The sequence below is a fragment of the Bubalus kerabau genome, chromosome 17, assembly GCF_029407905.1.
Source record: "Bubalus kerabau isolate K-KA32 ecotype Philippines breed swamp buffalo chromosome 17, PCC_UOA_SB_1v2, whole genome shotgun sequence".
Lineage (NCBI taxonomy): Eukaryota > Metazoa > Chordata > Mammalia > Artiodactyla > Bovidae > Bubalus > Bubalus kerabau.
The window spans coordinates 62,989,137-63,002,587 of record NC_073640.1 but is presented as its reverse complement, the minus strand read 5'-3'; the positions used below and the strand labels follow the sequence as shown (position 1 = coordinate 63,002,587).

The window sequence follows — 13,451 nt, the reverse complement described above, 5'->3', positions numbered from 1 at the left end:
GGGCCCATCTGGATGTGCTGTCTGTGCTCTGTCAACCAGGGTAAAGAAGCTGTACGTGGACCTCAGGTATTAACACATTCAGTACACGGTAAAATCTGCAAAAGAGGCCAATGAGTGGAAATCAGTTCTGACTTTTTATAGTACATTTAAAACTAAATGAGCACCTCCTTGAAAACTTAAGTGTTTGGGAATGGAATGGAACGTTCAGAAAGAGTTGTCAGGGCTAGGGAGTGTTTCATTACGCCATCTAATTTAAACTGTGAAATCAGGCCTACTAAGATTTTTTTCTTTCTTTTTTGACCACATGATGCATTCTCCAGGGTCTTAGTTTGCTGAGTAGGGCTCGAACCTGAAACCCTGCAGTGGAAGTGAGGGATCTTAACTACTGGACCATTAGGGAATTCTCCAACTTTTCTAATCTTGATTCAGTATTTTCCTAATGGAATAAAATGATAAATTTTGGAGTTTGTTAATATTAAAATTAAATATACCTAAAATTAATGATAAAAATCACATTATGATTTTTAAAATATATTTATTTCCTATACTGTATCTTTATTGCTTCAGTGTCTTTTCCCTAGTTCTGGCGAGTGGTGGCCACTCTCTGGTAGCGGTGCACACAGTTCTCATCATGGTGGCTTCTCTTGTCTTGCAGCCCAGGCTCTAGAGCCTGCTGGCTTCAGTAGTTTCACTTTCTGGGCTCTAGATCTCTGGCTCAGGAATTGAGACTTACGGGCTTAGTTGCCCCTCAGCATGTGAGATCTCAGACCAGGCAACAACTCACATCTTTTGCATTGCCTAGTGGATTCTTTACCACTTACCCGTAGGGAGGGCCACATATTTTTAAATACAGGTATTTTATAAAGATTGGAAGAAATCTTCTGTATGTTATTTTCTGCTTGTATTACTTTTTATTTTATTTGAACTAGAGTAAGATAATGTTGAGGACTTCCTGGTAGTACAGTGACTAAGAATGTGCCTGCCAATGTAGGGTGCACGGGTTCCATCCCAGGTCTGGGAAGATGCCTCAGAGCAACTAAGCCCATGGGCCACAACTACTGAGCCTGTGCTCTAGAGCCCGGGAGCCCCCACACTCTAGAGTGTGTGCTCCGAAACAAGAGAAGCCACTGCAATGAGAAGCCCCTGCACAGCAGCTGTAACTAGAGAAAGCCCACTCACAGCAACGAAGACCCAACATAAGCAAAATAAATAAGCTTTGAAAAAGAAATAGAATGTTGACATAGTTACTGAATGAAGAAGTAAAATGAAAGAAGAGAATGGAAACCCACTCCAATATTCTTGCCTGGAGAATTCCATGGATAGAGCAGATGGCGGGGCTGCCATCAGGGGGGTTGCAAAGGGTCTGGCATGAGTAAGCAGGTAAACAACAACTTCTGCCCACAGCAGATTGAACTCTGAAAAACAAATCTAAGCATCTAACTTTCCTCTTGCTGATTCTTCAGTGACTTCCTGTAGCTTTTGGAATCAAGTCCTAAATCCATAGATCTTGCATAAATTAGCCTCTGCCTGGCATCACCCCATATACATTTGCTGTGTGCCAGTCACACTGGCTGATTTTCTGTTCAGTAAATATCTTCCTGCCTCAGAGCTGGCACTCAGGCTGTTCTCTCTGCTTGCAACACTCTTCCATTTCCCGCCATACCAATCCTAAGTGTTTCTTTCTCACAGAGACCTTGTCTGATTTCTCAGTGTAGGTTAAGACTTTCTGTTTTATCTTGTCCTAGCACCAGATCTGTGTCAGAGCACTTATTTCAGAAGTAACATTAAAATTGTGGATGAAATTGGCTGGCTGGCTGCTAGATTGTAAGCTCCATCATGTTTACTGCTGTATTTCAAGTTTGAGGCTCAAAGCTGATGCAGAATAAATTTTGATAGAATGAAAAAAAAAAAAGACAACTCTTTTTGCTTCAATCAATTGTGTGTTTACACATGCATGCATGAATGCATGGATATGTAACTCCATGGTTTTATTACAAAAACACCATCTCATAAATAATGGTGTATGTTTTGTAGCAGTTTCAGTTGTATCTTAAGTGTATTTCATGGCGTTAAGTTTTTTCTACATCATCACATGAATGATGTAAATTTTAGTAAGATTATTGACATTGTGTGGGTTGCCATGGAGAGGGTGTGACCCTGTATTGTGACCATTTATGCTGTTCTATTGTATTTCAGCTTCCTTGAACTTGTTTCAGGTATTCTCAGGGAACTCTCTATGGATGCACTTTCCTTCTCAGGTAGTTAACTGGTTGATTCTTTAGGTTCAGTTGTCTCTCCCAACCACCTGAGCTCAGGTGCTGTAGCCTCATTTCTTAACTGTTTGAGTGATTTCTTAGAGGGACAGAGTTTTCTCCCCAGTAAGGTGGACACAGATCTTTCTCTAACGTGCTGTTATGTGGATGACAAGTTCATCCGTGTGAAGTCTTTAGAGTAATGCTTAGTGTGTAGGACGTGCTGAAACACCTGTCGTCAGTGTGATGATGTCGTCACCATCACAATGTGTGTTCTTTTAAAGTCACTGTGGACTCTGTCGTCTCTGAAGACACCAGTCTTGCTGTAACTCATCTAGATAGTGACACTATGTCACTCACTGTGTTGAATGTAACACTTCTGCGTAGACAACCCAGTGCTGGTTTTAATTTGTGTATTTTTCATGTATTGTCCACATACACGACAAATTCATGTTGATTGCAGGATATCATAATCTTAGGAAAAAAGAGGAAATTTTAAATTAGAGACCAACAGATGGCTTCAAGCAGCTTTTAATGGATCTATCATAATATTACTTCAACTGAATTGAGCTTTACCCCTCTCACCTCTTCTCATTTTGTGTGAAACTAAGAATCGTCCTCAGGGCCCGTTGGTGAAATGTGTTTTCATTTCAGACACAGTTGAGCTTCAAGGATGTGTTCATAGATTTCACTCCTGAGGAGTGGGAATGCCTCGACCCTGCCCAGAGGTCTTTGTACAAGGATATGATGGTGGAGACCCTCAGGAACCTGCTGTCTGTGGGTGAGGATCATTTCCCTCGGGCATGGGGATCTGCCCTGGGGTACCTCTGCATGTTCCCTCTTTACCTTTGGAGATCCCCTGTTTTTGTTAACTAAGCTCAAAACCTTGCTGACTCATACATGTAAAGCTTCCTGATTGGCATCAGAAGGTTAAACTTGTCTTTCCTTCAGGTAACCTGCCCAATGTGTGATATACAAGGAGTTTCTCCACAGCTCGAGTGTTTATAAAGCTGATTTCAAACTTTGAAATATCCAGTTGCCTGTTTTCTAGCCCTGTGTTCTTGGCTCAGTAGTTCTTAGATAGGAACTAGATACCTGCTGCATGTTGTACTGTATATTATACTGTTCCCTGTGCATTGAGAAGGAGGCAGATCATAAATTCATTTGAGAAGTATTTTTCTGTCAGTTTATAATGTCCTCACTCCTTGGCTGACAAAAGAGCTGGATTCTACACCTGCCAATGCAGGAGACACGGGTTGGATCCTTGGTCTGGGAAGATCCCACACGTCACAGAGCAGCTACGCCTCTGTGCCTCAACTACGAGCCAGCACTCTAGAGCCTGGAAGCTGCAACTACTGAGCCCACATGGGACAAGTACTGAAGCCCATGCACCCAGGAGAAGCCGCAGCAAGTGAGGAGGACGAGCACTGCAACTGGAGAGTAGCCCCTACTTGTTGAACCTGGGGAAAAGACCAAGCAGCAACGAACACTCACCTGATCCAGAAGAAATGAGTACACCAATGTATTAAAAATGACAGATACATTTATTTTTTAAAAAGAGAGACAGGTTGGATTCTGGAAGAAGCCACAGTATGTGGCATTACTTCTGAGTAGGAATTTCTGTTTCTGATTTGAACGTTATCTCCATTCTTGTGGCACAAGGAAGAAGACCCCTGGATTGTGGAGAATGAGGTGCTAATAGCAAACATCCAGATGAGTGGGAAAGTATCCACAGTGTGATCACAGGTCAACTGTCACAAGGACAGAAAGGAAGCCACACCATTCATGGTGTTTGGGAAACTCTCCAACTGGGAGAGTTGTGTGAGAAAACAGATGTTTAATGTTTGTGAACTCTCACAGGATATTTTTCGTCTCCCTAACTTATGGCTCTGTTCTTCGACGTGTGAAATGTACAGCCCCCTCCAGTGGTGCTGTAGCACCCACAGAGATGAAGGCAAGGTCTTTTTTTTTTTTTTTTGGCCTGTACTGGGTCTTTTGTGCTGCGTGGACTTTTGTCTATTTGAGACGAGAGAGGGCTACTCTCTAGTTGGGGGAAGCACGGTCACTCATTGTGGCGGCTTCTTTTGTTGTGAAGCACAGGTCCTAGGCACATGGGCTTGAGTAGTTCTACCATACAAGCTCAGTATCTGTGGTTCATCAACTTATTCTCTGTGACATGTGAGATCTTCCCACAATAAGAATCGAACCCATGTCTCCTGCATTACTAAGCAGATTCTTACCATGGAGCCACCAGGTTGTTAGGGAAATTAAATAAATAGTCTTGTTTAGGCTTCAAGACAAAGCAGTGCATTCTTCTGACCTTGCTTCTAACCTGCATGGAAACTGCCCTGAGTGTGAATGTCTGACTGTCTCCTGTGAATGCCAAGCTTGCAGCACCATAGATAAGTTAGGGGACAAATTGTGAGATTGTTCAGCCTTTGCAGGGGCCCTTGCCAACCAACCCCAGGCTTAACACCATCCAAGTTGGCTCCTGGATCCTCCTCTCTGCCTACCGTGAGGTAAATAAAGGTAACTTAAAACTGTCTAAAGAGAAGTTACAACTGCAAAAAGAACTATGTGATTTGTGAGGATGATCACCCATATTACAATGTCACATTATATTTTGGTTGATCAAATCTTCACTTTTTAAGTCGACTCTCTTTAGTCGGCCCACAGCTCCAATAGTGTCCCCCACTGCCTTTCTGTCTCCATTCTTTGTCCTGTTGTGGCCTTACACCCCTCCCAACCCCTCTGTCTCCTTCTCCATCAGCTGGTCCCCTTCTAACTGCCCCAGTCTCTGAGTGGGGAGGGGGAGCTCAGGTTCCCCCACCCTAGCAAGTTTGTTTACCCCTTTAGATTCTTCTGATTAAAGATCCCCATCTCCCTGGAGGGACGTTCCAAGATTTTTATCAATCCTTCTGGCCCTGTTATCACAGTCAATTTGAGCACTATTTGATCTGTATTGTAGCCATAAAGCTATGACTATAGAAAGGAAAGATAACTTGTTTGATACAGCATGGCCATGATACTGTTTAGACTCTGGAGAAAACTGGTTAAGATGATTTTTTTTCTTTGAAAGTGCAAAACTGGTTCTTTTTAAATGTGGAATTAAAAACAGCAAGCTTGTTAAAAAGACCTGCCAAAAAAAAAGCTTAAGGTTAACCTTTGCCAGGGCTTCCCAGATGACTCTAGTGGTAAAGAACCTGAGAGCCCCTGGGGGAGACACAGGAGACGTGGATTTGATCCCTGGGTAGGGAAGATCCCCTGGAGGAGTGAGTGGCAACCCACTCCAATATTCTTGCCTGGAGAGTCCCATCATGGACAGAGGAGCCTGGTGGGCTAGAGTCCACAGGGTTGCAGGGGGTTGGACAGGACTGAAGCGACCCTGCATAGCATGCAACCTTTGCCATGTCCTGGAAATACGTAACCCATTTCCCCAGGGATTTCAGTCTTGGGCAAATTAGAATTTTAAACCATGGGGCGAGGGGTGGGAAGAAAAAGGTGAAAGAGACATTTTAAATCTCAAGCAGGAAATTATGAGAGCTCTCATGTCTGTCCATCTGCATTTATGTTTGTCTCAGCATGTGTCTTTGTTTTTAGATAATATTGCTGAGGTTAATTTGTAAATGAGCTCTAATTCAATTGTTTGTTAAAAAAATAAAAAAAAAGTAAGCACTTACAAATCAAAAAATTACAAGAGAAATTAACCTAAATGAATTTCAGGTTCATGTGAACTGGGAAATATTCAGTATTAAATATCTAGTATTAATGTTTGTTTGCTTATCTAATTAAGACATATCTTGTGTCTTGAACATTGTCTAATACTTTTATTGTACCTAGGTTTAATGTTAAGTAAGTTTGTCAACACTTAAAGTAACTCAAGTGAAGAAACTTTTAAAGAAAGAATGCAAATGCGATTGGAGCTTTTAGATAAACTCTGTTAGGAATGATTATTCTTTAGAAATGTCTGTCTAAAATAATCTCTCCAGATTTGAATAACCTGAATTTCTAAGGTTGTGCTAAACTAAGTGATGAAAGTTCGTTGAATGTCTAGGTCATTTCCAAATAAAATAAGATTCTGAAATACAGATTATTGAAAACTCATTTCCTCTTACAGACAAACTAAAGAGATTTTGGCCTATTAATGAATACATTTGGTGCCACCCTGAGATGTTCTCTATAAGAAAGCAAATATTCTTAGACATTATCACTGCTATTTACGTTCACCATTCTACAAAATGCTAATATAACGGACAGCTCATGGTTGCTTAAGGAAAGTAAGATGTGTATTTTTAGAAAGAAAGATATGAGGAATGTGGGCCAATCACCTTGCTTTGTCCCCCCTGGTTAATTTGTCTCAGGACCCTCCCCTTGGGTACACAGGCACACCCTGGATCTTGAAGTAAAGGCTTCTCAGAGGAGCAAAACTCATTATGGCCTGGACTGATCCTCTCACTTTTAACTCCAAGGCACCTTTCTGTACTTGTGTACTGTCTCCTTTACCAGACAGGGTTTTTTCCTTTCTTTGTCCTTGCCATGACTGTTCCCTTGAATTAAGAGACAAACTGCCTGTTTACCCTGTTTTTTGTTGGCTGTAAATTCCTCAACCGGAGCCCACCTATCTCTTATCTCAGGGCATGCAAGAGGAGGGTAGCTGATTGTAGATGTCCAACCTGCAGCCCTTCCAACTCCTACCTCAAAATTACATTTTATTAAGGAAAATGGAAAGTACTTCTGACCTACAGATGGCTGTTTCTAAATGAACAAAGTGATTTTTTTTTTGAAAGAGAGAGGTTTCATGGAAAGTGGGCTCCAAGAAAAGAGGTCCCAGAAGGCAAGGTCTTTATATGTTCTGCAACAATCTGTAATTTGACTCCTGTCAACTTTGTTGCTTGACTTTGGGTAGCATGTGATGAGGTATTTCAAAGGGACTTACTTGCCCTTGTCCCCATCTTGTGGTAATTAGTGCTGTTAGGGGGCATAGACTCTTGTGTGTTTTATAGAAAAAATTAGAAGTTATTATTATTATTATTTTTTGCTGTGCCACATGGCAGTCTGGTTCTTAGTTCCCCATTCATGGATGGAATCTGTGCCCCCTACAGTGGAAGCACATGGTCCTAACTACTGGACCACAGGGCATTTGCCTCAAAGGTTATTTTTGCTTAAAAGATATATTTACTTCCTGTCATGCTTATTGTGACATGTCTCTTTGTCTACATTACATCTTGTATGTTGTTATTTTACATTTCGTTCCCAAGAGAGTTGTCTCTGACTCTAGTTAACTAGGTTTTCCAATCACATTCCTTTATCTTCATAACAGTACATTAAAAATTTATTTAAAATTTGTTTGTTTTTGGCTGCACCGGGACTTTGTTGCTTCAGGGGCTTTTCTCTACTTGCAGCGAGCAAGGGCTACCCTCTAGTTACAGTGCATGGACTTCTCATTCTAGTGGATTCTCTTGTTGCAGTGGGTGGTCTCTGTGTGTTTGTGCCGTAGTTGTGGCTCCCCAGCTCTAGAGCACAGAATCATCACGTGTGGCCTACAGGCTTAGTTGTTCTCAGGCATGTGGGAATTTCCCGGATCAGGGATCAAACCTGTGTGCCCTACACTAGCAGGTGGATTCTTTACCTCTGAGCCACAAGGGAAGCCCCAAAGCTTGTTCCTTTACACATATCTTGGAGCCAATGAACTGGGTGAGTTTAGGTTACTGTGTAGATAGGGAGTTGATGTATTGAATGATTATTGTGTAAGCAGAAAATGTTTCACTCATTTTTTGTTTTTTAAAAATGACGGTCTTTTTGTATTACACAATAGAACTGACATGAACCACTTATTAATGTCATAAAATGCCTATATGTCTATCTACTGATAGATTTCTAACAGGTATGTAGAAAAGTGTTTATTTTTTTATTTTTAAAATTATTTTAGGGAATTCCCTGACAGTCCAGTGGATAGGATTCAGGAGTTTCACTGCAGCGAGCATGGATTTAATCCATGGTCAGGGAACCAAGATCTCATAAGCCACATGGTCCAGCAAAAAAAAAAAAAAATATATATATATGTGTATATATATATATATAGTTTACAGAATTCTTTATTTTCTCAATGCCATATTTGTTGAACAGTTACTAACTGCCATTTATTTTTTACATTATTCATTAGAATGTTTCTTTTGCATTGTTTACCATTCCAATGTATTGCCTGTTTGATGCTTGTTTGCTCAGTTGCTCAGTCCTGTCTGACTCTTTGTGATCTCATGAACTGTGGCCCAGCAAGCTTTCCTATTCATGGAATTTTTTTAAGGCAAGAATAGTGCACTGCGTTGTGATTTCCTGCTCCAGGGGATCTTTTCTCCCCAGGGATTGTATCCCCCTGTGCCGTGTCTTCTGCATTGGCAGGCAGTTTCTTTACCACTGAGTCACCTCTCTAGTCCTGTATGTTCTTTACCATTTAAATAAGTATAAGTGTGCATAAAGTGTGTACAATATACCATTAGTTTCTCCTCAATAATGAGACAGCAGTGTGTTTAGTACAAAGTAGGATGAGCTTTGAGGTCATGGTGGGAAAATACGTTTTCTTTGTGAACTGACATGAGTTTGCATAAAATGAATGTTTTCTGATTGTGTCTGAAACTACACTACCCTAAAGTTAATTTGAATTACCTATGGTCACTCTTTAATAAAGAGTTCTATTCTTTTAGTGTTCTATAGTTTTAAGATCACCATTGCAAAGATTAATAATTCTGTTCAGAATGGATATGACTTTTGGCATAATATCATGTGTTTGACAAGAAATGATTTATTTATGAATTGTAACTAATAGAATACCTGTGGTTCTTTATGTCTTGTAGATATGTCTCATATACATATGACCAAGAAATTACAGACAAAAGCAAGCAGTGGTAAAGGGGAAATTTTTCAAAGAGTGATGTTTCAAAGAGCTGAAAGCCTTGAAATCAAAGATTTTCACCTCAGGAAGATCCAGGATTGTCTGTGGACAGATGATGAAAGAAATGACAAAGGAATGTCTACATCCCATAACAAAACCTCACTTATGGAAGAGATCATCATAGTAGAAGTGATGCAGGAAATGGACCTTTTGAAAGGCATGGATCAACCTCAGGATGAACTGCAGATGGTACAGTGTGAAGGGATAATTTTTGAATGTAGTCAAGTTGTGACAAACGTCAGTGCCTCAGGTTTATTGTCTCAGAGAACTTGTAGTGTTTGCAAAGGCTTTTCTCATAAACATGAGAATGCTGTTATGCACCCTTCAGAACTGTTACCAGACCATGAACCACAAAAGAAAAGACCTGGCAAATGTAATGAGTATGACATAACCTTTCTTCAGGACTCAGAACTCACTAGACATCAAAGAATCCATATAGTAGGAAAACCATATAAATGCGACGTGTGTGACAAGGCTTTTAATCAAACTACAAAACTTGCAATGCATTGGAGAATTCATACTGGAGAGAAACCACATAAATGTGATGTATGTGGCAAGGCCTTTAATCAAGCTGCAAAAATTGTAATTCATTGGCGATATCATATGAGAGAGAAACCATATAAATGTGATGTATGTGGCAAGGCCTTTAGTCAAACTTCAAACCTTGCAGTTCATCAGAGAATTCATACTGGAAAGAAGCCATACAAATGCAATGTATGTGACAAGGCATTTAGTCATACTGCAAACCTTACTGTTCATCAGAGAATTCATACTGGAGAGAAACCACATAAATGTGATGTGTGTGGCAAGGTGTTTAGTCATACTGGAAAACTTGGTATTCATCAGAGAGTTCATACTGGAGAGAAACCATATGCATGAGGTATATGTGGCAGGGCTTTCAGTGTGAATGCAAACCTTGCAGTTTATCAGAGAATTCATACTGGAGAGAACCTTACAAATATAAAAATTTTGACAAACCATTTAGGCACAGTCATCCATAACTCATCATCAGGCAGTTCAGACAGGAGAGAAACCATATAAATATGATATATATATATGGCCAGTGCTTTATTTGAAATGATGAACTTAGAAACCATTGGAGAATTCACACTAGAGAGAAACATTAGAAATGTGACAATTGTGAGAAACATTTTAGTGCAAATGTCGTGAGTGTGGCAAAGCCTTTAGGCAGTGCTCAGGCCTTATAATTCAGAGAATTCATACTGCATAGAAAACATACAAGTGAAATGAATGTGGCAGTTTCTAGTGCATGTTCAGCATTAACTGCACATTAGGCAGTTCATACAGGAGAGAAACCACATAAATGTTATTATGTGGCAAACCCTTCAGTCACAAGGAATGACGTTGCAGATCATCTGAGAATCCATACGGCAGTGAAAACTTAGACATGTAGAGAATGTGGTAAAATATATCAACTTTTTGACCCTCAGAAAATTCAAACTGGAGGAAAACTACACAAATGTGTTAGGTGTGGGAAAGCTTTGATTCTGTGTTCAGGCCTAACTCACCATCACTTAATTTTTTTTTTTTTCAATATTGTGATGGTTTTTGCTGTACATCATCATGAATAGGCCATAGGTGTACATATGTCCCCTCCCTCCTGAACCCACCTCTCTCACCACCGTATTCCTGCAGATTATCCGAGAGCACTCGCTCTTACATCAAACTCCCACTGGCTCTTTTACATATGGTACTATATATGTTTCAGGGCTAATCTCTTAAATCCTGCCATCCTATTTCTTTTGTTTTTTTTTTCAATAGTTTTTCCTTAGCATTACTCTTTCTATCCATATGTTACGACCCAGATTTAATGTTTAATTTACATTTTTTTCCTGCCTTACACTAACAAATACATAAGTCAATGAGTTATTCTGAGACTTTTGTAACATTAAAATGCATGTAGACAATGACAGGGAACATAGTAGGTGCCCTGTAAATGTAAAGAAAGACAGTTCCTTTAGCACCTGAGTTGCTACACATAGAAATACACATAGAAATATTCATAAATAGTGCCAAGTTGATAATTTTGGTGAAAATAAATTCTAATGTCTTCTTAAGACTTTATATTTTACAATGTGCTTTGTTGTCCACAACAGACAGATCTTTAAGAAACAGACAACAAAGAAATGAGAGAAAATATATTACAATTTTTCAGCAAGAAGTAAATTGCCTAATTACCGTGAAGTGATCATATAGTAATCTGAAATTCCATTACATTGAAGTACTGACTTAAGTATTATATATTATGATGTAAACAAGTTTTTCTTATATAAGTATTTGAAGCTTTGTCATCATAAGCATGGAACAGAGACTTTTATAAAGAAGAGTTCATTCCTCATTAAAAGTTTTTTCTCTCTTTAATAATCTTTAAAATTTATTTTTGGCTATGCTAAGTCTTCATTGTGCTGGATTCTTTCTCTTTTTGCAGCAATCGGGCTATGAATTCTCCACAGAAACTTGGCTGGGGTATGGTTGGAGACTGGCGTTTTGATGCTTCTTTTGGTCAGTCCAGAGGACTCAGTCTTTTTTTTTTTTTTTTTTTTTTGGCTGTGCTGAGCCTCTTTTTGCTGCCTGTGGGCTTTCTCTAGTTGTAGCAAGGAGAAGCGACTTTCTAGTTTCTTGTGTGCAGGCTTCTCATTACTGTGGCTACTCTTGTTGGAGAGCACAGGCTTTAGAGCACAGGCTCAGTACTTGTGTTGCACGGGCTTAGTTGCTCCAAGGCACGTGGTATCCTCCCAGACCAGGGATCAAACCCGGGTCCTATGCACTGGCAGGTAGATTATTTACCACTGGACCACCAGGGAAGTTCAACTCAGTGTCTTTTAACTGGGCGCTATGTATGTTAAAACACTGCCAAACAATATTGGGGTCATCAATCAATAACCTGAAAGCCAGGAGATCTGAAAACCAGGACAGACTCCCCCAAACTTCTCTGTACTTGCTGAAGAGGTGGGTGGACCCAAGAGACCCTTCCTGAAATACCAAGGCCAGAATGTCCAAAGCACAGTATGGTGCCTGCTTTTCTCAATCCTGCTTTGCCCTCAGGGTGCACTTTCGCTGGGTCACTGCAGTGACTAATAAGCTTGATCCTTGAAGAAGTGGAATGTCAAGACATTTTTCTCCTTAGAAGTGTTAGTATGAAGTAGCCCTTTCTAAGAGTTGTGTGTTTCACATTCTAGCTTGTCATCCCTACATAAAGCCAGTTCTTGTTTACTTAAACTGCTTAAATTCTAATTGCAGGAATATTCCTGGGTCCAGCCAGCACCCCACATCCAGCCCCACCCCACCAGCACCCCACATCAACCCCCACCCAACCCCAACCTGGCCACCAGACCAGGTTTCAGTTCCCAGGCCTCTGAATCACTTCCGCCTCAACAGCAGGACTCTAAGTACAGTTTGGTTCAGTCGCTCAGTCATGTCCGACTCTTTGTGACCCCATGGACTGCAGCAGGCCAGCCCTCCCTGTCCATCACCAACTCCCAGAGTTTACTCAAACTCATTGTGTCGGTGATCCCATCCAACCATCTCATCCTCTGTCGTCGGACATGCAGGACTCCAAATGTTATGCCAAAACCTTTCTTTCCATTGTGATTATCCCACCGAATTTTAAGGTTTTATTAAAAGTGTTACAGTTGAACCAATGAGCAATCAATGGTGCAATAGGAGACGTGAGGAACGGCCCCGCTCGGCCCCGCTCGGCCGCGCTCGGCCGCGCTCGGCCGCGCTCGGCCGCGCTCGGCCCCGCTCGGCCCCGCTCGGCCGCGCTCGGCCGCGCTCGGCCGCGCTCGGCCCCGCTCGGCCGCGCTCGGCCCCGCTCGGCCCCGCTCGGCCCCGCTCGGCCGCGCTCGGCCCCGCTCGGCCGCGCTCGGCCCCGCTCGGCCGCGCTCGGCCGCGCTCGGCCGCGCTCGGCCGCGCTCGGCCCCGCTCGGCCCCGCTCGGCCCCGCTCGGCCCCGCTCGGCCCCGCTCGGCCCCGCTCGGCCCCGCTCGGCCCCGCTCGGCCCCGCTCGGCCCCGCTCGGCCCCGCTCGGCCCCGCCCCGCACGTCCGCCCGCTCGTTGTCTCTTTCCTCTGGAACCTAACGCTTGAGAGTCTCTGGTGTCTCCACTAGAAGGATGTGAGTTTACAGCAATTCCTGAAGCCGAGAGTTGGTAGGTGGGGCTCCCCGGGAATACTGGTTTTTGCTTTTTAGTCTTGTTAAGCTCCGCCCGTAGGGTTCCCTCTACTCTGTA

General features: G+C 41.9%; 1 protein-coding gene across 1 annotated transcript; it reads left to right on the top strand.

Moving 5' to 3' along the window:
• Nucleotides 1-2,323: 2,323 nt before the first annotated feature.
• LOC129631366 (zinc finger protein 677-like) lies at nucleotides 2,324-11,463 on the top strand. The gene is made up of 2 exons (XM_055552335.1): nucleotides 2,324-3,033; nucleotides 9,104-11,463. The coding sequence occupies exons 1-2, from the start codon at nucleotides 2,997-2,999 to the stop codon at nucleotides 10,078-10,080; spliced, it is 1,014 nt and encodes a 337-aa protein (XP_055408310.1). The 5' UTR covers nucleotides 2,324-2,996; the 3' UTR covers nucleotides 10,081-11,463.
• The last annotated feature ends 1,988 nt before the right edge of the window (nucleotides 11,464-13,451 follow it).